Source organism: Dryobates pubescens, chromosome 4 (genome assembly GCF_014839835.1).
Source record: "Dryobates pubescens isolate bDryPub1 chromosome 4, bDryPub1.pri, whole genome shotgun sequence".
In the NCBI taxonomy this organism is placed as follows: Eukaryota; Metazoa; Chordata; class Aves; order Piciformes; family Picidae; genus Dryobates; species Dryobates pubescens.
Window position 1 is genome coordinate 32,523,760 of NC_071615.1, and position 23,206 is coordinate 32,546,965.

Below are 23,206 nucleotides of genomic sequence, written 5' to 3' on the forward strand. Positions count from 1 at the left end.
GGAGGACAATCCCTCCCCTGCTCCTGCTGGCCACACTATTGCTGATCCAGGCCAGGATGCTGGTGGCCTTCTTGGCCACCTGGGCACACCCTGGCTCATCTTCAGATACTGTCACCTAGCAGTTCCCAGCCACATCCTGCAGCCTTCATGTGGTTTTGGGGAGCTGTCCTGATAACACCTCCTAGGAGCTTTGCACTCTTCTGCCTCTGTCTTCACTGGCTCATTTAATGGCCATGGTGGTGCTGGGTTGATGGTTGGACTCCATGAACTTAAGAGATCTTTCCCAACCCAAACCATTGTATAGTTCAGTGGCTGCCACTCTCTGTGTAGATGAAGCCTCAGCTCATTTGCAAAAACCATGGAAGCTTACAGTTGGACTCCATGATCTTAAAGATCTCTTCCAACAGGAACAATTCTATGATTCTAAGCTGAATTTGTTGCTGATGGTCTCGAGTAGATGCCTCTGTGTCTTGGAAGATTGAGCAGACCTCCCCCACCCAGCAATATGCTCCTTTGTTGTATTTCACATTAAAAAGGGGAAGGTGCTGAGGGCACTGGGCACTGTTCCAGCAGAAGCTCTGACTGTGCTGGGTTTAACAGCAGGCTGAGCACAGCCAGGCATGTGGTCCACAGCTAGCTCTGATGTTCCTCCTCAGGCAGTGAAGTTCTCCAATGCCAACAGACAGAGATAAAAATACCAAAGTGCAGCACAGCTTTAATGCCATTAATAATAATGATCATTACTACCAAATGAGCATAAACAACCAGGAAAAGTCATCTTCTGCTGGGCTCTTTAGCCAAAAGCTGGCTAAAACCACCTCCTCCTCGTCAGGCACTGGCATGGGCTGCCCAGGGAGGTGGTGGAGTCACCATCCCTGGAGGTGCTCCAGCAACATGTGGCCATGGCACTTGGGGCCATGGTGGTGTTGGGTTGGTGTCTGGGCTGGATGATCTTGGAAGTCTTTTCCAACCCAAACAATTCTGTGATTCTCTGACTATTTACTGATGAAGCAGGAAGAACAGGTTGCAGATTCCAGAGGGCTTGATACCCTTTGCTCGGTGGGATTTCGGTCAACACAGCCACATGAAGGGCCAGCTGAAGTTGAGGTCTTTGAGATGAACACTTCCACAGCTCTGCTAGCTGTGTTCTGGGGGGTTTCATCCTTATCTCAAGCTCTCTGTTGTGCAATTTTCCCATTCAGTCTCATGGGGCACATGCAGGGCAACAGGCCAAGGCTTTGGAGAAGCACATGGCTACAGTTGTGTGTGGTTAAACAAGGACAGCTCATCAAACCTGCTGGAACTTCAACCTGCTGCAGACTTGCCTGAGCCTGGCAGTCTTTAATTCACCTTCTCATTTAATCACAGTCAACACCCCAAGATTCCAAGCTTAAAAGACAGAGAAGACTCCAGCGAGAGCTTAGAGCTGCATTTCAGTCTCTGAAAGGGACCTACAGGCAGGCTGGGGAGGGACTGTGGGGGATAGGATGAGGGGAAGTGGTTTGAAACTGGAGCAGGGCAGATTTAGGTTGGACATCAGGAGAAAGTTCTGCACAGTGAGGGTTCTGAGACACTGGAACAGGTTGCCCACGGATATGGTTGAGGCCCCATCCCTGAAGACATTCAAGATCAGACTTGATGTGGCCCTGGGCAGGCTACTGTAGTTGGAGGTGTCCCTGCTGAGTGCAGGGGGTTGGGCAAGAAGAGCTTTAGGGTCCCTTCCCACCCAGTGCCTCTCTGACTGTGCAATGGTCCCAGACAAAGCAGTTTGCAGCAGTGCCAAGGTGGCAGGGCTAAGGAGAGGTGGTGTGGAGGGTGCAGGCAGGTGGGGAGGTGGTCAGGAGGTGGCGGCAGGGCCGGTGCCCGCCCTTACCCGGCACTTGCGGCAGCAGAGCCCATTGCTGCACTGGGAGCCCGCCGTCAGCGTGCAGGAGCTGCAGCATTCTCCGCCTTCCATGGCACACTCCTGGGGACACAGACACTGGTGAGAGCAGCCTGGGCACAGCAGATGAGCCACAGGGGCTCCCACAGCCTCTCCTCTCAGCATGTTGCCTGCACAGGGCTGGAAGCAGGCTTTAAGCAGCCGGAGGGAGAAAGTTCTGTGGGACCTGAGGCTGCTTTTGCTCTGCAGCGTAGCAAGGATGTGCCCTGTGAGGAGAGGCTGAGAGCCCTAGGGCTTTTTAGTCTGGAGAAGAGAAGACTGAGAGGGGATCTGATCAATGCCTATAAATATCTGAGGGCTGGGTGTCAAGAGGGAGGGGGCAGGCTCTGTTCAGGTGCACCCTGTAATAGGACAAGGGGCAATGGATATGAACTACAGCACAGGAGGTTCCACCTCAACGTGGTCTTAAAGAGGGATTGGGATCAATTGGAGCTGCTGTGGAGCTGCCCTGGACTCCTGGTCACAGAGACATTTCTGGGAGTGACTGCAGAGCCAAAGCAGCAAAGAGGCTTTGAGGAGAAACATGCTGATAGCCCAGCTTCACTGCCTGAGCCTGGAACCATGGCTCCTATCAGCTCCACAGCCATAAAACCTACCTTGAGAACTTCTCTGTAGAGAGAAATTCTCTTCTTGGTTGCACCCTGTGGTAGGACAAGGGGTAATGGATATAAACTCCAGCACAGGAGGTTCCACCTCAACATGAGGAGGAACTTCTTTACTGTGAGTGTCACAGAGCACTGGAGCAGGCTGCCCAGAGAGGCTGTGCAGTCTCCTTCTCTGGAGACTTTCAAGCCCCATCTGGATGTGTTCCTGTGTGACCTGTGCTAGATTCTATGGTCCTGCTCTGGCAGGGGGGTTGGACTCAATGATCTTCAGAGGTCCCTTCCAACCCCTAACATCCTGTGATCCTATAAATTTGTCTGCCTTCAGTGTCAACCATTCACCAGTGACACTGATCAGTGACCACAGCCATGGTCCCACCTAGGGACTCAGTTTCTTTAACATTAACGTTTAGTTGATTAGATGGTGTTGGATGATAGGTTGGAATCGATGACCTCAAAGGTCTCTTCCAACCTGGTCTGTTCTATCCTATCCTATCCTATCCTATCCTATCCTATCCTATCCTATCCTATCCTATCCTATCCTATCCTATCCTATCCTATCCTATCCTATCCTATCCTATCCTTCAGGGCTTGATTCTGCACAATTGGCTCCTGATTCTCCCACCCCCCTTCAGATTTGATGTGGTGATGAAATCAAGGAGCTGGCCCACACTGTGTTGAACAGGATGGAACAAGGTCAGAGATGGTGAATCCTTTGGCACAGGATCTTAACATGTCCTGTCCCCCTCCACTGAATGGTCACAGCAGTGCTGGACAGGACCTAGATCAGGAGAACCCAGTTGCTAAGGTAACGTCCCCAGTACTCACTGCTATGGTGCCACAGTCACACTCCTCTCCATCTTCCACATAGCCATTGCCACACTCTGGGGGATCCAGAAGCTGTGAAGCAAAATCAGAAATTAAGAGGCAGGTCTCACCTAGGGCAGTCATTGCCACACTTTGCTCAACCTGGTTTCTCAGCTACCACTTTGAGGATCATTTGCCTCATTGCTCTAAACAAGTTTGGGTCACATCTAGTGCATGCAGGAGACTAATGAAGGGGGCTGTAAAAGTGACCCAGCCATGGACTGACTTGGAAAAGGCTGTCCAGGGACATGGTGGAGTCACCATCCCTGGAGGTGTTCCAGAAACATGTGGCCAGGGCACTTGGGGCCATGGTGGTGTTGGGTTGATGGTTGGACTGGATGATCTTGGAGGTCTTTTTCCAACCCAAACAATGCTATGCTTCCAGGAAGTAAGGCTCTGTCTATGCAGAGGTGACCCATGGGGAGCTGTGTAGATAGCTTAGCCCCAAGCTGTCAGCCATAGACCAAACAGGGCAGGGCTGCACCACGCAGAGAACCGAACCCTGAGCTGAGCCTTGGAATCCCTCACCAAACCCCATGTCCTGAGTCTCAGCCAAACCACACTCAGTCGCCCAAGGAAGTAAGGAAAAAAAGAAAGGTTGCATTTAGAGCTGGTCCAGAGGAGGCCACCAAGTTGATCAGAGAGCTGGAGAACCTCTGCTATGGGGACAGGCTGAGAGAGTTGGGATTGTTCAGCCTGGAGAAGAGAAGGCTCCAGGGAGACCTTAGAGCAACCTTCCAATATCTGAAGTGGCTACAGGATTGCTGGGGAGAGACTTTGGACTAAGGCACGGAGTGACCAGACAAGGGGTGATGGCTTCAGACTGGAAGGAGCAGGATTGAGATGAGCCATGAGGAAGTAATTCTTGTCCATGAGGGTGGTGAGGCACTGGGACAGGCTGCCCAGAGGAGCTGTAGAGCTTCCAAGCCCAGAAGTGTTCCAAGGTCAGGTTGGATGAGGCCTTGAGCAAGCTGGGCTGGTGGGAGGTGTCCTTGCCCACGGCAGGGGGTTGGAACTGGATGATCTTGAACATCCCTTCCAACCCACACCACTCTGATTGTATGAAATCAGTTCAGCAGGACATTCGATTTGCAGAAGTGGTGGTTCTAGATTAAAGCCTGTGGGCCATAAACCCACTGTTCAAAAAGGTATTGAAATATCAGTTCCTAACTGCTCGGAACTAAAATGCAGACATTGGGTATTGAGAAATATCAAGACAAAATCCTAGAATGGGTTGGGCTGAATGGGACCTCAAAGCTCATCCAGTTCCAACCCCCTGCCTTGGGCAGGGACACCTCCCACCAGCCCAGCTTGCTCAAGGCCTCATCCAGCCTAGCCTTGAACACCTCCAGGGAGGGGGCATCCACAGCCTCCCTGGGCATTTTCCAGGCATTATTTTTTCCCAAGATGATCATTTCTGTTCTCCTTGGTTTGAGTGCTTAGGTGATGCTCACCTTGGTTGGTTTATTGAAGAGGCAGGCTCCCCCTCCATTGTTTAAAAACTCATGGTACTCCTCAATGTCACACTTGGAGAACTTGCTTGGCAGATAATACCTGCAGAGAGAAAAGGCAGCATTCCTTTAGGGCCCATTTCTTCACTGCTTTTAGAACTGCCTTTTTCTCTTTTCTTTTCCTTTCAAAAGCAGAGGAGAACTGAACTGTGATCCTACAGCAAAACTCCAGAAACACAGCCTCCAGAATCAGCCTCTCTGATGGTGTTTCTGGTTTGTAAACCATTCAAGTAGGTGACAAAACTCTGCACAATGACACAGAACTCCCAGAAAGGGAGAGGTCTAAACCATTCCACCAAGTTATCTGAAGCCAACTAGCTCCAATCTGACTGCACACTGCTTGGAGCTCACACACAGGACCTGCTCTGGAGAGGTCTAAACCATTGCTCCAATTTCCTTCATGCCAAAAAGCTCAAATTCACAGCTTCACAGATTGCATTGGGATGGAAGGGACCCCCGAAGGTCATCTTGTCCAACCCCCCTGCAGTCAGCAGGCACATCCTCCACTAGAGCAGCTTGCTCAGGGCCACATCAAGTCTGATCTTGAATGTCTCCAGGGACAGGGTCTTGACCTGGACAACCTGTTCAACTATTTCACCACCCTTACTGTGCAGAACTTCCTCCTGATGTCCAACCTAAACCTGCTCTTCTCCAGTTCCAAACCACTGCCCCTTGTCCTATCCCCACAGGCCCTCCTGAACAGTCCCTTCCTGTAGGTCCCCTTCAGATACTGAAATGCAGCTCTAAGGTCTAACACAGTTCCTGCTTCTCACAAATGCCACCTGCTCCCCACACAGCCTCTCAGGAACAGGTTCATTCCCTCCTGCAGACACTGCAAAAGACAAAGCTTGCTCCTAGCTCATTCCCTCCTCAGATGAAATTGCTGCCCTCTAGACACAGATGAAAGATTCCTGCTGGAACACTGGAAATGAGACATGATTAGGAAACCTGACCACAGGATCTCAAGAATGGGGATGGGTCTCTGCTCCTACACCTCAGCAGCAAGCTGGCAGGACCAAGGCAGCTGAGCATGCTCCTGTCTCTCTGTTATGCCCTGGCTGGGATGCTGACTCCTGAGCTCTGGGAGCTAACTCAGCACAACCCTCCCATTAGCTCTCATCTCACATTTCTCTGACAGGAGCTTCTCTGCACATCTGATGCACCTAACACCTTCCTTCCTGCAAACTGGTCATGCTGGAGAAGGCTCCAGGGGGACCTTAGAGCAGCCTTCCAGTACCTGAGGTACAGGAGAGCTGGGAAGGGACTTTTGACAAGGGCTGGGAGTGACAGGATGAGGGGCAATTGCTTTGAGCTGGAAGAGGGGAGACTGAGACTGGAGATGAGGAAGAAATTCTTGACAGCGCGGGTGGGGAGAGACTGGAACAGGTTGCCCAGGGAGGTTGTGGATGCCCCCTCCCTGGAGATGTTCAAGGCCAGGTTAGATCAGGCCTGGAGCAAGCTGGGCTGTTGGGAGGTGTCCTTGCCCATGGCAGGGGGTTGGGGCTGGATGATCTTGAAGGTCCCTTCCAACCCAACCTATTCTGTGAATCACAGAAAATATTCTGCTGAAGCCCCACAGGGGCTCACAGCTCTCCTCTGTGTCACAAGCTGTCCATAGAGGTTGTGGAATCTTCTTCTCTGGAGACTTTCAAGGCCCATTTGGATGTGTTGCTGTGTGACCTGCCCTGGGTGACCCTGCTCTGGCAGGGGACTGGATGATCTCCAGAGGCCCCTTCCAACCCCCACCATTCAGTGACTATATGCAGACAAGCATCCCCCAGTCACAGGCCTTACCCAGTGTCTCCCATGATGCATCCAGACCAGGTGTCCTCACACTTACACTCACCTGACAATGAAAACAAATTAAAATGATGACATATTGAGTCTTGTGAGCCCCAAATCAAACTTTCCTTACCACACAGCCCACCCTGGATCCAATTGCCTTTATTTAAACACAAGGTGAAAAGCATCACTTGCTGGCTCCCTGCACACCTGCACGTATCAGTGCATGCTGAGAAGCTTCCTTCCAGAACCCAGGGAGGATCCTACACCATCTTGAGCTCTGAACACATGTCCTGCTCTTCCTTTGTGCTCTGACCTGCTGACTGCAGAGGGTTGGACTGGATGACCTTTGGAGGTCCCTTCTGACCCAAACTGACCCAGGCTCTGTGACTCTACTTAGGGGAAACTGCAATGTCAGCTTCCTGCACTTGCAAATCCTGAGTCAGCAATTCCTGCTGCTCCATGACTCATCTGGATGGAGACCAGAGCTGAGAAGGACTTGGGTGTGCTAGGCAAGGAGCAGCTCCCCATGAGCCAGCAACATGAGCTGGCAGCCCAGAAACCAACCCTGTGCTGGGCTGCATCCAAAGCAGTGTGGGCAGCAGGGGCAGGGAGGGGATTCTGCCCCTCTGCTCTGCTCAGACCACACCTGGGGTGCTGGGGCCAGCTCTGGAGCCCCCAGCACAAGGACATGGACCTGATGGAGCAGGTCCAGAGGAGGCCATCAAGGTGATCAGAGGGCTGGAGTCAGGCTGAGAGAGTTGGAGCTGTTCAGCCTGCAGAAAAGAAGGCTCCAGGGATACCTTAGAGCAGCCTGGCAGGATTGAAAGAGGGCCTCCAGGAGAGCTGGTGAGGAACTTTTGACAGAACAAGGGGTAACTAAAGCATTGCAGTTAAACAGGGTTCACTGAGTAGCTGAACACCAAGGTTTACCTTGCTAGCAGAGAGCTGCTAGCAGTAGGGTGGCAAATAAAGGAGATTTTCCTAACCAACAAGAGGAGTAATACACCTAGGGTAAACAACCAGATGATAAGATTTTTATCTTGAGACAGAGTGCCAAAGCAAGCAGCCTTACCACTTAGAAGTTTTCTTCTGTCTGAGAAGATGCCAATGTTTTGAGCCAGGGTCTGTGCCAGGGTGACTGCCATCAGGTCTGGTTTTCCAAACTGCCAGAGAGAAGCAAAGCAGGATGAGCAATCAGTTCATAGATTCATGGACTCCATTAAATGGTTTGGGTTGGAAGGGACCTTCAAGATCATCCAGTTCCCACCTCCTGCCACAGCCAGGGACACCTCCACCAGCTCAGCTTGTTCAAGGCCTCATCCAAGCTGGCCTTCAACACTTTCAGGAAGGGGGCATCCAGGACCTCCCTGAGCAACCTGTTCCAGTGTCTCACCACCCTCAAGAATTTCCTCCTCATCTCCAGTCTCAATCTCCCCTCCTCCAGTCTGAAGCCATTGCCCTTCATCCTGTCACTCCCAGCCCCTGTCAAAAGTCCCTCCCAAACTCTCCTGTAATCCCTTCAGGTACTGGAATGCTGCTTTAAGATCTCCCCAGAGCTGCAGGCTGTTCTAAGGTGGCCCTACAGCTGCAGGCATCTCAGATACAAGGGAAGCTTTCCTCATTTCAAGGGAAGAAAAGGCAGTATCAGAGGCACAGAGCAGCTGGATAAGAGACAAGTGAAAACAAAACAGTGACTATGGATAAGTAATAGCAAGTAGGGATGACAGAACATTGCAGAAGCTGCTGGGAAGTGAATTTCAATCCCCAGCTGACTTGCCTCACTCATCACTCCTCACTGGTACATCCCCTCTACAGAGCTGCACCAAGCACATCAGCAGAGAAGCAGCCCAGGTCTGTGGTGCTGAGTGTGGTGCAGACAAGCCCCCCCCACTCCCTGCTCAGAGCAGTGTCCCTTCCTACCTCGTTGACTCCTCCTCCCTTCAGCAAGGAGCAGATGCCACCAGTGTGGGCTACCCCGCTCCGACTGCTCTGGAATCGGCTTCCCCTAGGACAAGAAGGTAAAGAGAAGCAAGTTTACCCTGCTCTCTCCAGCAGCTTTGCATCTCCCCATCCCAGCAGAGCTCCTTCTGGAAAGGAACAGTTGGGAAACTGCTGTTTGCAAATGCTGGCTGCCACCAGCATGCTGCAACCAATGAACAAGAGGGGGAAAAGATAGAAGACAATGGGAAAACCAGATGGCCACTGGCAAACCTCTCATCAGAGATCATCTCCAGGAAGGGGACACCACCTTCCCTCATCCCTCTCAGACTCCCTGATATGTGAGCATAAGGAGGAGACTATTCTGCCAAACCACCTGGATTTCACTAGCCCTCTGTTCACAGAGTCACAGATTGCATTGGGTTGGAAAGGACCCTCAAAGGTCATCTTGTCCAACCCTGCCCTGCAGTCAACAGGGACATCTCCAACTAGAGCAGGCTGCCCAGGGCACACTTCTCTCTGAAGAGCAAACTCTGCTGAAGATCTAAACCACTTCAAGAGCCCTGCAGCATGCAGGTCACTCAGCCAAGCAAAGCAGGACACCTCACTGATTTCAAAGATTCATAGAATGGGTTGGGTTGGAAGGGACCTTCAACAACATCTAGTTCTAATGCTGCTGCCATGGGCAGCAACACACCTTTCACTAGACCAGATTCTGCTCTTCCACCACACAAGAGGGCTGCCCATGCTCTGCTGCCAAGCCCTGAGGTGGAGCCATGCCTCACCTTGCAGGCAGGATGCCTGCAGAGCAGGTCACCGCAGAGGACAACCAAGCTGCACACTGCATGCAGCTTGGGCTTAGCACATTCACAGCCCCGGCTGCGCTGGCAGCCACTCTGTGCATTCCCTTTGCCTCACCTCCCCAGCAGAAACACTCTTGGCTGAGTTCCTGCAAAGAGACTACACAGGCACCAGAAAGGAGATGATGTTGTGAGCAGCCCCCACGGAAAGAGAGAGAAGCCCCCGGCCCAGTAAGGGCCCCCCCAGGAGGTTACATACGAGAAGAGGTGCACGGCGTCGCTCTTCTCCCTGATGAAATCCCTCCTGTACTTCATGAACTCCCGCAGGGTCACCAAGGGGTTTTCAGATATGGTGAACTTGTTATCAGTAGCCCAGGTTTCCATGGCAACCAAGACTATCCTGGTGTTAAGCTGCTCTTTATATATCTGGGGTATTAACAAAGCAAACCAACAGGTCATGTCAGGCAGAGGCAAGGTGAGGCTGACCCCTGTCAGCAGCAGCTTGGCATTGACATGCAACCATTTGGATGCTTCTGCCATACTTTGTGTGCTCCCAGGTGACATTGTCCCCCTTCAAGCCAACAAACGTACACAAACCCAACATGCACAAAGATCGACTCCCCGGCCCGACAGACGGGCACGAGGCCGACCCCGCGGCCCGACAGACGGGCACGAGGCCGACCCCGCGGCCCGACAGACGGGCACGAGGCCGACCCCGTGACCCGACAGACGGGCACGAGGCCGACCCCCCGGCCCGACAGAGGCACACGAGGCCGACCCCCCGGCCCGACAGACGGGCATGAGGCCGACCCCCCGGCCCGACAGACGGGCACGAGGCCGACCCCGCGGCCCGACAGGCGGGCACGAGGCCGACCCCCCGGCCCGACAGGCGGGCACGAGGCCGACCCCGCGGCCCGACAGGCGGGCACGAGGCCGACCCCCCGGCCCGACAGAGGCACACGAGGCCGACCCCCCGGCCCGACAGGCGGGCACGAGGCCGACCCCGCGGCCCGACAGAGGCACACGAGGCCGACCCCGCGGACCGACAGACGGGCATGAGGCCGACCCCCCGGCCCGACAGACGGGCACGAGGCCGACCCCGCGGACCGACAGACGGGCATGAGGCCGACCCCCCGGCCCGACAGACGGGCACGAGGCCGACCCCGCGGCCCGACAGACGGGCACGAGGCCGACCCCCCGGCCCGACAGAGGCACACGAGGCCGACCCAGCGACCCGACAGACGGGCACGAGGCCGACCCCCCGGCCCGACAGACGGGCACGAGGCCGACCCCGCGGCCCGACAGACGGGCACGAGGCCGACCCCGCGGTCCGACAGGCGGGCACGAGGCCGACCCCCCGGCCCGACAGGCGGGCACGAGGCCGACCCCCCGGCCCGACAGAGGCACACGAGGCCGACCCCGCGACCCGACAGACGGGCACGAGGCCGACCCCCCGGCCCAACAGACGGGCACGAGGCCGATCCTCCGGCCCGACAGACGGGCACGAGGCCGACCCCGCGGCCCGACAGACGGGCACGAGGCCGATCCTCCGGCCCGACAGACGGGCACAAGGCCGACCCCGCGACCCGACAGATGGGCACGAGGCCGACCCCCCGGCCCGACAGACGGGCACGAGGCCGACCCCCCGGCCCGACAGAGGCACACGAGGCCGACCCAGCGACCCGACAGACGGGCACGAGGCCGACCCCCCGGCCCGACAGACGGGCACGAGGCCGACCCCGCGACCCGACAGACGGGCACGAGGCCGACCCCCCAGCCCGACAGACGGGCACGAGGCCGACCCCCCGGCCCGACAGAGGCACACGAGGCCGACCCAGCGACCCGACAGATGGGCACGAGGCCGACCCCCCGGCCCGACAGACGGGCACGAGGCCGACCCCCCGGCCCGACAGATGGGCACGAGGCCGACCCCGCGGCCCGACAGACGGGCACGAGGCCGACCCCCCGGCCCGACAGACGGGCACGAGGCCGACCCCCCGGCCCGACAGACGGGCACGAGGCCGACCCCCCGGCCCGACAGACGGGCACGAGGCCGACCCCCCAGCCCGACAGACGGGCACGAGGCCGACCCCCCGGCCCGACAGAGGCACACGAGGCCGACCCAGCGACCCGACAGACGGGCACGAGGCCGACCCCCTGGCCCGACAGACGGGCACGAGGCCGACCCCCTGGCCCGACAGACGGGCACGAGGCCGACCCCGCGACCCGACAGACGGGCACGAGGCCGATCCTCCAGCCCGACAGACGGGCACGAGGCCGACCCCGCGACCCGACAGACGGGCACGAGGCCGACCCCCCGGCCCGACAGACGGGCACGAGGCCGACCCCGCGACCCGACAGACGGGCACGAGGCCGACCCTCCGGCCCGACAGACGGGCACGAGGCCGACCCCGCGACCCGACAGACGGGCACGAGGCCGACCCCCCGGCCCGACAGACGGGCACGAGGCCGACCCCCCGGCCCGACAGAGGCGCACCAGGCCGACCCCCCGGCCCAACAGAGGCGCACCAGGCCGACCCCCCGGCCCAACAGGCGGGCACGAGGCCGACCCCCCGGCCCGACAGGCGGGCATGGAAAAACAACATACAGAAAGTCAGACCTGGACAACCTGCTCCATGGCTATGACACCCTTAAATTACAGTAAGTTCTTGCTCACATTTAGATGACCTTCTGATGTTCCAGTCTGTGCCACTTAACCCCTGTCCTGTCCCTGGGCACCACTGAACAAAGCCTGGTGCCATCCTCCTGCCACCCACCCTTCAAGCATTGATCAGCAGTGATGAGATCAAGCAAACTGGGAATCTGCACAAGTGTCCTTCTGCGGTATGCCCTGATCTGAGAGCTCCTGCATGTCCCAGCAGGGGAAGCACAGGCTGCGCTCCCCGGCAGAGGGGCCCTCAGCTGAGCAGTACTCACCAGGTCTGCCATGTTCACCACCGACTTGGCATAGCTGTTGGTGTGGCCAACTGACAGGCGGTGCTTCTTGCACTGCAAACACACACAGACAGGGGACTGTCACACATAGCATGGGCACAGGGTGCTGGGGCTGCAAGGGACCTCTGGAGATCATCCAGCCCAACCCCTCTGCGAGGGCAGGGTCACCCAGGGCAGGTCACACAGGAACACTTCCAGATGACACTTGAAAGTCTCCAGAGGAGACTCCACCAACTCTCTGGGCAGCCTACTCCAGGCCTCCAGCACCTTCACACCAAACAAGTTTCTCCTCATGTTGAGGTGGAACTTCCTGGGTTCCAGTTTGTGTCTATTGCCCCTGGCCCTGTGCTAACAGGACACCACTGAGAAGAGCCTGGCCCCTTCTTCTTGCCCCCCACCCCTCAGATATTGATCAGCATTGATCAGAACCCCTGTCAGGTTGCTCTTCTTCAGACCAAAGAGCTCCCAGCCTCTCCTCCTCAGACATGTTCCAGTTCCTTCAGCATCCTCATAGCCCTGTATTAGGACACAGTAATGAGATGCCTTCTTCTTGCCCCACACCCTTCAGATATTGATCAGCATTAATCAGATCCCCTCTCAGGCTGGTCTTCTCCAGCTTAACAGCCCCAGGGCTCTCAGCCTTTCCTCTACCACCTCCCTGGGCAGCCTGTGCCAGACTATGAGAACCCTTTCAATAAAGTTTCTTCTCATTTCCAACCTCAACCTCTCTTGGCACAACTTGAGGCCATTTCCTCTGCTCCTACCTCTTGTTCGTGGGGAGAAGAGACCAACTCCCACCTGGGTGCAGCCTCCTCTCAGGAAGCTGCAGAGAGCCAGAAGGTCTCTCCTCAGCCTCCTCCAGGCTGAACAACCCAATTCTTGGTGAAATTCCCTTGCCAAAATTCAGAAGCAGCTTCAGCCATGGTTAAGAAGACCACTAGCTCTTCTCTTAAGGCCACACTGGCTTTATTCTGGCCCCACCCTGCTCTTTATTGTTTGCTTTTGTGGAGCAGTTGAGGTGGTCAGCTGCTGGACAGTGGAAGCTGCTGCAGTGTGCCAGCCTTACCATCAGGTGGTCGTTCACAATCATTAACTCAATGTATTTGGTCTCCTCTTCAACCTTCCGTGGGATCTGGCGGACCTGCAGAGAGAGGACAACTGCAAGAGTCCAACAGAGAGGAACCGAGACCTGGAGATGGCTCCACACACCGAAGTTCTCATGCCTACAGTTTTTCTCCTGTCTTAATTCTGCTCCCAGATGTTGAAGGAACTTCTGGTGCTTAGCTGCATCACTTCAAACAAGTCCTTACCCTCCAGCAGGACATTTCCATGACCTTGAAGAATGCCAGCAAGTCTTTCGATACATCTAATTCCCAGTTTGGGTGGTTTCAAACAATGAGGACTCTCAGGGGGCCTTCTGCCTCTAAAAATGGCCACCAGCTTTGGGTCTAGTCCAGAGAGAAAGGGTCTCCTCCTGTATTCCTCAGTAAGATCTCTGTGACCATTCTGTTCTTCAGCCTCACACTGACAGCTTCCCACTACAAGCATTCAGAAGGATTTATGGCTGTGTCCTGCTCTTCCTGGGGCTTCCAGGAGAGCTCTGACATCATCCCAAAACACAGAACAATGGCAAGATGGCAGAAAGGTAGCAAACCACCTGCTGCAAAGGGAGACCCTCCAGAAGGACTTCTGAAACTTCTCCAACATCTTTCTCACTTCTCTTTTGCTTCTGAGAACCTTGTGTTGGTTCACAGAAACACAGAATGGGTTGACTCGGAAGAGACCTTCAAGATCATCTATTTCCAACCCCCTGCCATGGGCAGGGACATCTCCCACCAGCCCAGCTTGCTCAACACCTCATCCAACCTGGTCTTCAACGTCTCCAGGGAAGGGGCATCCTCCAGGGAGGGTGAGTGAATGGTGAGAGAATGCTTTGTCCACCTGGACAAATGAATGGAGCAGACACAAAGCACCCTTAGTGGCCCACAGCTCCCAGGCAAGCAGGTTGGCACTTACCTGCCTTTTCCTTCTTTTGTGCCTTGGCTTTGCTACAAACTCCTGTGCCGTGGTGTTCATGTGCCAGAACTCTGAGCAGAAAACACAAACACAGGGAAGGTGACAAGAACATCAAAGACTGCTTGGTTGGAAGGGACCTTCAAGATCACCTAGTTCCATCCCCACCCCTACCATGGGCAGGAACACCTCCCACCAGCCTACCTTGCTCAAGGCCTCAACCAACCTGGCCTTGAACACCTCCAGGCTTGGAGCCTCCACTGCTTCTTTGGACAACCTGTCCCAGTGCCTTACCACCCTCCTAGGCAAGAATTGCTTCCTCAAGCTCCTTCCAGTCTGAAGCCATCACCCCTCATCCTGCTACTCCAAGCCTTTGTCAGAAGTCCCCCTCCAGCTCTCCTGTAGGCCTCTTCAATCCTAGCAGGCTGCTCTGAGGTCTCCCTAGAAGCTTCTCTTCTCCAGACTGAACAGCCCCAACTCTCTCACTCTGTACACATGTGAGAGGTTCTCCAGCCCTCTGATCACCTTGGTAGCCTCCTCTGGCTCTGCTCTCACAGTTCCATGTCCTTGTGCTGGGGGCTCCAGAGCTGGACACAGGACTGCAGGTGTAGTCTCAGCAGAGTGGGACAATGTGGCCCATCAGTGCCCCTGCTGCCACATGACAGCAGCAGGACCTTCCTCCACACATCAGCTGTGGCAACAACTCATTGCTGCACATCTCCAGCTAGAAAGGAGGCCACGTGGGATGCATCCCAGGACTTGGGTTCTCACTAGAAACCCTTCTGGTGATCATCTGGCTCTGCTGAGACAGCTGATCTGGGGGTGTCAGGCTTCAGAAGGCACCACAGATGTTCTACACCAACACCTGACCAACACTGGGCCTGGAGTATTCTTAGCACAGGACTTCCATGGAGTGACTCAGAGGCAGTAGCCAAGCAGAGCTCTTCCAGCTCTTCCTAAATTCATTAGCAGAGCAGGGAGGGCAGAATTAATTCTCTAAGGAGATTACAGTCACAAAGCCAAACATGCTGTAGTTGGGAGAATCCTGAGGAGATTCTGGCAAAGCTCACTCTCCACACAGGGTTCTTCTCTACTAATCCCTCTGGGTCTTCTTCAGCTTCTCACATCTCTAATCATAAGCACCAAGAGATTTATTCTTGAGCCAAACCCCTTTCACCAAATCTGTACTTGGCTGCTCACTGAAAGGGGCACACAATAAAGGAAGCAGAACCACAGGAGAGAAGCAGAGAGGTCTTGAGATTTAGAGAATCACAGAATGATTTGGGTTGGAGAAGAACTTTAAGCTCATCCAGTCCAACCATTCTCTAACTCTGCCAAGGCTGGGGCTAAGCCATGGCCCTCAGCACCACATCTCTGCCTCCTGGAAACACCTCCAGGGATGGGGATTCAACAAATCAGGCCTTAGACTAAACCAAGTCAATCCACAGCTAAGACAGGAGCATGAAAATGTCATACCAGATGGCAAATCATCTGAGGGCATCTCAAACAGCTTGGACTTGTAGACAGAGTGGAAATGGGAGTCATCCTGAAAGAGGAAAGAATTGCACTCAAAGCTCAGGAGCAGATCACCCAGCTCAGGAGCACTTCACAGGCAGTTCAGTTCCAAAGCTCCTTGTCACCCAGCACCTACACAGGTCAACAGGCAGGTGCATGGCACCATCACCCTACACTCCTCTCCACTCCCCACCTGTTATGTGATCCTTAACACCACCCTTAATCACCTTTCATTGGGAACAGCTGAGGAGGCTCCGCTGAAGGGGCTGAGCACACCTAGAGCTAGGCTGGAGAGCTGCCCAGGGCACTGGGGAGAGACGCAGGAGCTGCTGAGCTGGAGTGGAGGCAGGACCAGGAGGAGAGGGATGTAACAAAGGACTGTTCAGAACAGCCTGTGGGGATAGGATGAGGGACATTGGTTTGAAACTGGAACAGAGCAGATTTAGATTGGACATCAGGAGGAAGTTCTGCACAGCAAGGGTGGTGAGACACTGGAACAGGTTGCCCACGGATATGGTTGAGGCCCCATCCCTGAAGACATTCAAGATCAGACTTGATGTGGCCCTGGGCAGACTACTGTAGTTGGAGGTGTCCCTGCTGAGTGCAGGAGGTTGGGCAAGAAGAACTTTAGGGTCCCTTCCAACCCAGCACAATCTTTGAAGCTATGAATAAACCAAGAGCACAAAGGGCCAGAGAAGGGCACAGGGCACTCACAGGCTGCTCCTCCTGCTCCTAAGGACCTCCACCACCTTCTGCTGCTACTCTGTCCTACACCCAGGTGTTACAAGGACAGCTACACACACACACACTGCCTAAGTCTTGGAGGTCTGCTTTTGTCTGTGATGGTAGAGACTGAGATATGAGGTAAACAAGATGGGAAAAGGAGATGACCCTCTGGTTCCAGAGCCTTGGTCCACCCTGTACCTACAGATTCATAGCTTCACAGAAGGGGTTGGGTTGGAAGGGACCTTCAAGATCATCCAGTTCCAAACCCATGCCAAAGGCAGGGACACCTCCCACCAGCCCAACCTTACTCAAGGCCTCATCCAACCTGGCCTTGAACACCTCCAGGGAGGGGGCATCTACAACCTCCCTGGGCAGCCTGTTCCAGTGTCTCCCCACCCTCACTCTCAAGAATTTCTTCCCAATCCCCAGTCTCAATCTCCCCTCTTCTAGCTCACAGCTATTGCCCCTTGTCCTGTCACTACCAGCCCTTGTCCAAAGTCCCTTCTCTTCTCCAGGCAGAACATCTCCAACTCTCCCAGCCTGTTCCCATAGAGGAGGTTCTCCAGCCCCTGGGTCATCTTTGTGGCCTCCTCTGGACTCTCTCCAGCAGTTCCATGTCCTTCTTGTGCTGAGTTCCCCAAATCAGAGGCAGTGCTGCAGGTGGGGTCTCAGCAGAGCAGAGGGGCAGAATCTCCTCCCTGTGCTGCTGTTCTCCCTGCTTTGGATGCAGCCCAGGACAGGGTTTGTGTGGGTTGCCAGTTCATGTGGATATCTCTGTGCCCCTCAACCCCCACAGCCAGACTGCTCTGAGTGATACTCACATCTGACGTGTAGTTCTCATCAGGCTCAATCAGGTAGGTGTGGTTTCCATCAAAGAACATCCCACTGTCAAGAGCAGGAGATGCAGACACTGAATTAGTACCCACCCCCATGGAATCAGGGGGCACAAGTTCCTGTGTGTTCAAAATGCACAGACTTAGAAAAGGCAGCAGCTAAAAATGGTGTCAGAGACTGCACAGCCCTTCACAGAATGAGAGAATTGTTTGGGTTGGAAAAGACCTCCAAGACCACCCAGTCCAAACATCAACCCAACACCACCATGGCCACTACACCATGGCCCCAAGTGCTATGGCCACATGTTTCTGGAACACCTCCAGGGATGGGGACTCCACTGCCTCCCTGGGCAGTCTGTTCCAGTCCCTGACCACTCCTGCAGTGAGGACATTGTCCTTGATCTCCAGGCATGGTCCTGACAGTCCCATCTGCAGCAGACTCAGCACCTTTGGTCTCCACCAGCAGCGGGCAGCAAAGTCCTGGCCCAGCCTGCGAGCTGTGGACGCCACCGGGAGGCTCAGGGCTGCAGGTCCTGCTTGGCCACAGCTTCTTCACAGCCCAGCAACCAGCAGGGGCTGCACTCAGTGTCCTCTGGGAGTTCACAAACTCTGCTCACAGGATCACAGAACGGTAGAGGCTGGAAGGGACCTCTGGAGACCATCAAGACCAACCCCCCTGCCCAGGCAGGGTCACCCAGGGCAGGTCACACAGGAACACATCCAGGCGGGTTTGGAAAGTCTCCATAGAAGGAGACTCCACCACCTCTCTGGGCAGCCTGCTCCAGGGCTCCAGCACCCTTAAATGACAGAAGTTCCTCCTCCTGTTCAGGTGAACTTCTGATGTTCCAGTTTGTGCCACTGACCCCTTGTCCTGTCCCTGGGCACCACTGAGAAGAGTCTGACCCCTCTCCCTGACACCCACCCCTCAGATATTTGCCAGCATTTGGTGGATTCCTCCTCACCCTCCTCTTCTCCAAGCCTCCATCCACACATGAAGAGGAACTTCTATAATTTCAGGGTGCTGGAGCCCTGGAGCAGGCTGCCCAGAGAGGTGGTGGAGTCTCCATCTCTGGAGTCATTCCAAACACGTCCAAACTGGATGTGTTCCTGCGTGAGCTGCCTTGGGTGACCCTGCCTTGGCAGGGGGGGTGGACTGGATGATGTCCTGAGGTCCCTTCCAAATCCACCATTCTGTGATTGCTTTCTCAGACTGGATGCTGGAATCACCACGTGCTCTAGCAAGCTTTCTACATCCGTGGTTGCACTCCATGACCTCAGAGGACTTTTCTAACCCAAACCATTCCATGTGAAGGGGAACTGCTGGAATTTTGTTGTGCCAGAAAAAGGAAAATCCAGGCACTTCTCAAGAGACAGGGAAAAAATTCCTCTTTCATCACCTAACTGTTGGAAGGGACCAGTTTGAACAGCAGGCAGTTGAAGAGGACAGAGCAGCAGGAGTAGCAGTCTGAAGAACAAAGCCCCAGCAGCAGGGCAGGAAGGGACATCTGCAGCCTCTCCTTCCTCCCTGATTTCTCCCCTGGGAGCCAGCAGGGGCTGAGCCCCAATGGCTGATTGCTGGTGGAAGCTGTGCAGAGGCTCAGGATGCATTAGGTTGCTATTTTTAGGCCTCACTGCCCACATTGAGACTGGGCTCAGGTTTCTGGAGCTACTCAACCTTGATCAGAGCAGAGCAGCACAGCTGGGTACCAGACGAGCGCAAGGGTGAGGAGTCTCCTGCATGCATCACCCCTCTGCCAAACAAAGGACAGACCCCTATTAAAGGCAGACACTACTTCAGTATGCAGCCTTGCATGGCTGGGGCCCACCCCATGGAATGGCTAGAGAGGGACAGCAAGCTGCAGAACATTCCCTTCAGCAAAGGAAAAAAACACAAAGCTCAGGAAATCTCCTGGCAGACTCCCTGGCTGCCAGCACTGCTCCAGCTGACCTCAAGACCTAGGAGATCCTGCTCTGGCAGGGGAGTTGGACTCCATGATCTCTGGAGATCCCTTCCAACCCCCACCATTCTGTGATCCCTTAATTCCCAGATTCAACAAATACTGAGGTGACTGAGCTGCTCTCCAGCCCTGACCAGCACCCTCAATACTGCCAGAAGAGACAGGGCCAAAAATTGTGCAACCAACACACAGCTCCAGGGAACCCTCAGATCATGAAATCCTACAACAGCTTGGGTTGGAAGAGACCTTAAAGATCATCCAGTTGCAACCCCCTGCCATGGGCAGGGACACCTCCCACCAGCCCAGCTTGCCCAAAGCTTCATCCAACACGGCCTTGAACACCTCCAGGGAAGGAAGTGTACCTCCCTGGGCAACCTGTTCCAGTGTCTCCCCACCCTCACTGTCAAGAATTTCTTTCTCATCTCCAGTCTCAATCTCCCCTTTTTCAGCAAAAAGCCATCACCCCTCATCCTCTCACTCCCAGCTCTTGTTCAGAGTCTCTCCCCAGCTCTTCTGGAGCCCCTTCAGGTACTGGAAGGTTGCTCTAAGGTCTCCCTGGAGCCTTCTCTTCTCCAGGCTGAACAGCCCCAACTCCCTCAGCTTGTCCCCATAAGGGAGGTTCTCTAGCCCTCTGATCATCTTAGTGGCCTCCTCTGGACCTGCTCCAGCAGTTCCATGTCCTTGTTCTGGGGGCTCCAGAGCTGGATGCAGGATTCCAGGTGGGGTCTCAGCATCAGTGGCAGAATCCTCCTTCTCCTCATGCTGACAGACACTTCAGTTACATTATCACTGAAGTGAGGTACTTTAAACAAAATCTGTTCTTGCACAATTTAATATCCCTCAAGATTTCATTATAGCAGAGATTTTATCCCATGTACACAGCTCATGGCCAGCAATTCTGTGAAGAAAAGGGATAAGGCAGGAGAAACCCTAAAGTGAGCCTCTCCTTTGCACAAGGAAGAGAAAATCCATCACTGCTGCAACCAGGAAAGATCCCATTTCCCAATGGTCCAGGGCAGTCACTTTCATGGTGATGATCCAGCTATGGTTATTCTTCTATCTCTGTAATAAATGATCTTAAAAGAATACCTGGCAAAGGAGAGAGGGCACAAGGAGAGAGGGAATAAGGGAGAAGAAAAAGGGAGAGGAAAAGAAAAGAAAAGAAAAGAAAAGAAAAGAAAAGAAAAGAAAAGAAAAGAAAAGAAAAGAAAAGAAAAGAAAAGAAAAGAAAAGAAAAGAAAAGAAAAGAAAAGAAAAGAAAAGAAAAGAAAAGAAAAGAAAAGAAAAGAAAAGAAAAGAAGGAAAGGAAAAAGGAAAGGAAAGAAAAAAGGTAAAAAGAAATGGGAAAAAAAAGGCAAAAAGAAAGGAAAATGAAACAACAAAAAAGAAGATGGAAAGAAACAAAAAAAGGAGGAAACAAACAACAAAAAGAAAGAAACAAAGGGAGCTGAAATGAAAATCCAGACCCAGAGCAGGCTTCTGGCAAGTTCCAATGGAACCCATTTTTCCCAAGGATTGTTGGGTGCTTGGTGCCAAAGCAGCAGGCAAACCAAGGCCCTCATTTTCCTGCCCCCAGCTCCATACTGCTGGGCAGGCTGCTAAGAGGACAGCCAAGAGCAAAGAGCAGACTTACTGTAGTCCATGGCACGTTGACAAGGCCACGAAGGAGGCAGGGTTGCCTCGGATCTCCCCCTGATAATAGCAATGTTCTCCTCCCTGCAACGGCAAACACAGGCTGAGAGCCCACCAGAGACCCCCCCGGTGCCACCCTCCAAACACAGTTTCTCCACAGACACATTGCCAACCCCCTGAGATGGCAGCAAGGACCGCGTGTCACCCACCAGCGCCGCGTCCCAGCTGGCTTCGGTGCCAAGATGAACATCATGGCACCCCAGGACGTGCTTTAATGCCCGTGGTGGCTGCGGGTTGATGGCTGGACTTGAGGATTCACAGCTTCGTGGAATGGTTTGGGTTAGAAGGGACCTTCAAGATCATCCAGTTCCAACCCCTGCCATGGGCAGGGACACCTCCTACCAGCCCAGCTTGCCCAAGGCCTCATCCAACACAGCCTTGATGGCCTCCGGGGAGGGGCATCCACAGCCTCCCTGTTGCAGTGTCTCCCCACCCTCACTATAAATGATCTCAGAGGGCTTTTCCAACACAAACCATCCCATGATTTTTCATCCCTTTGACTCTGCACCAAATGCAGACCATTTCAGTCTGAAATCCCTGGCATCCTCTGACAGATTTCAGGGGGTTGGACCCAGCACCTGGTCTGCACATGGCTGCATCACTGCAGATGAGCTCTGCTCTGAGGGGAAGGCAATTTCCTGCTCCTGAGGAGAAAGGTCTAGGCAGCCTCTTCCAATGTCTTCCCACCCTCAGAACTTCCTCCTGATGCCCAACCTAAACCTGGCCTGCTCCACTTTCAAACCACTGCCCCTCATCCTATCCCCACAGGCCCTTCTGAACAGTCCCTCCCCAGCCTTCCTGTAGGCCCCCTTCAGATATTGAAATGCAGATCTAAGGTCTCCCTGGAGCCTTCTCTTCTCCAGGCTGAGCAGCCCCAACTGTCCCAGCCTGTCCCCATAGCAGAGGTGTTCCAACCCCCTAATCATATTTGTGGCTTCCTCTGGACCCACCCCATCAGGTCCATGTCCTTCCTGTGCTGGGGGTCCTATGGCTGGACACAGCACTGCAGATGGGGTCTCACCACAGCAGAGGGGCACAATCCCCTCTCACCATCTGCTGGCCATGCTGCTTCTGGCCATCCCTTGCCTGTGTTTGTTCTTCACCTCAGCCACACTTTGACCTTCCCAGGGGAGGAACATTAAGGATGCAGAGTCATCTGCTTCCAGATAACAGCCAAGAGCAGACCTTCAAGTCAGCAGTTTTCTGCAGTGAGGAGAGGTGCTGGCAATTCCAACTCCTCTGTACTTAGGCACTGACCCCAAAACTCATCACTTCCTCCTCCTCTTATTTTACCAGCACTCTTTAACCCAAAGGCCAGGAGGCTGCTGTCCCACCTGGGAGCCAGAGGACACAGCTCACACTGTCCCTGCAGCAAGCAGCTCCCCAAAGGCCAGCTGAGCAGCAGGCTGCCCTGCTGGGAAGTGCCAGACAGCCATCATCTTACTCAAGAGCTGTCCACTAAGGGGTCACTCATTTCAAAACTGCTTCCTTAGCAGCCACTGAGGTTGTGCCTACAAATTGTTAATGATGACACCAGTCCTGCCCTGGTAGGAACTAGACTGGGTGAGAAACAGCAACAGGAGCAGAAAAATGCACAGCCTCTGTTGACCTGTGTGGCAGAAATCCACAGAACAGAGCCATAGGATGGTTTGGGTTGGGAAAGCCATCTAAGATCACCCAGTACAACCATCAGCCCAACACCACCATGGCCCCAAGTGCCATGGCCACACATTTGTGGAACACCTCCAGGGATGGGGACTCCACCACCTCTCTGGGCAGCCTGTGCCAACCCCTGACCACTCTTGCAGCAAAGAAATTTTTCCTCATCTCCACCCTAACCCTCTCCTGGCACAATTTCAGGCCATTTCTTCTCCTTCTATCACCTGATCCTAGTGACAAGAGACCAACCCCACCTCAATCCAACCTCCTTTCACAGGCCCTGATAACAAGTCCCTCTCCATGTCTCCTGTGGCTCCCTTCACATCCCAGAAGGCTGTTCTAAGGTCTCCCTGGAAAGTCCACAACTCTGAACTCAGAATATGGACCCCAAAATGCAGAGAAAGCATCCC

At 54.4% G+C, this 23,206-nt stretch overlaps 1 protein-coding gene across 1 annotated transcript in view; it reads right to left on the bottom strand.

Annotated features, from left to right (window-relative positions):
• The window catches only part of ADAM22 (ADAM metallopeptidase domain 22), an 83,957-nt gene that overhangs the window by 29,572 nt on the left and 31,179 nt on the right, over nt 1-23,206 (bottom strand). The window contains exons 5-17 of the mRNA XM_054161040.1: nt 21,079-21,161; nt 17,476-17,539; nt 15,890-15,959; nt 14,417-14,487; nt 13,467-13,541; nt 12,383-12,454; nt 9,705-9,871; nt 8,628-8,712; nt 7,780-7,870; nt 6,717-6,768; nt 4,866-4,965; nt 3,373-3,444; nt 1,874-1,966 (exon numbers count right to left, since the gene is read on the bottom strand). Of these exons, the coding sequence (XP_054017015.1) occupies nt 1,874-1,966; nt 3,373-3,444; nt 4,866-4,965; nt 6,717-6,768; nt 7,780-7,870; nt 8,628-8,712; nt 9,705-9,871; nt 12,383-12,454; nt 13,467-13,541; nt 14,417-14,487; nt 15,890-15,959; nt 17,476-17,539; nt 21,079-21,161 (1,095 nt within the window). The remainder of the gene's footprint in view (nt 1-1,873; nt 1,967-3,372; nt 3,445-4,865; nt 4,966-6,716; nt 6,769-7,779; nt 7,871-8,627; nt 8,713-9,704; nt 9,872-12,382; nt 12,455-13,466; nt 13,542-14,416; nt 14,488-15,889; nt 15,960-17,475; nt 17,540-21,078; nt 21,162-23,206) is intronic.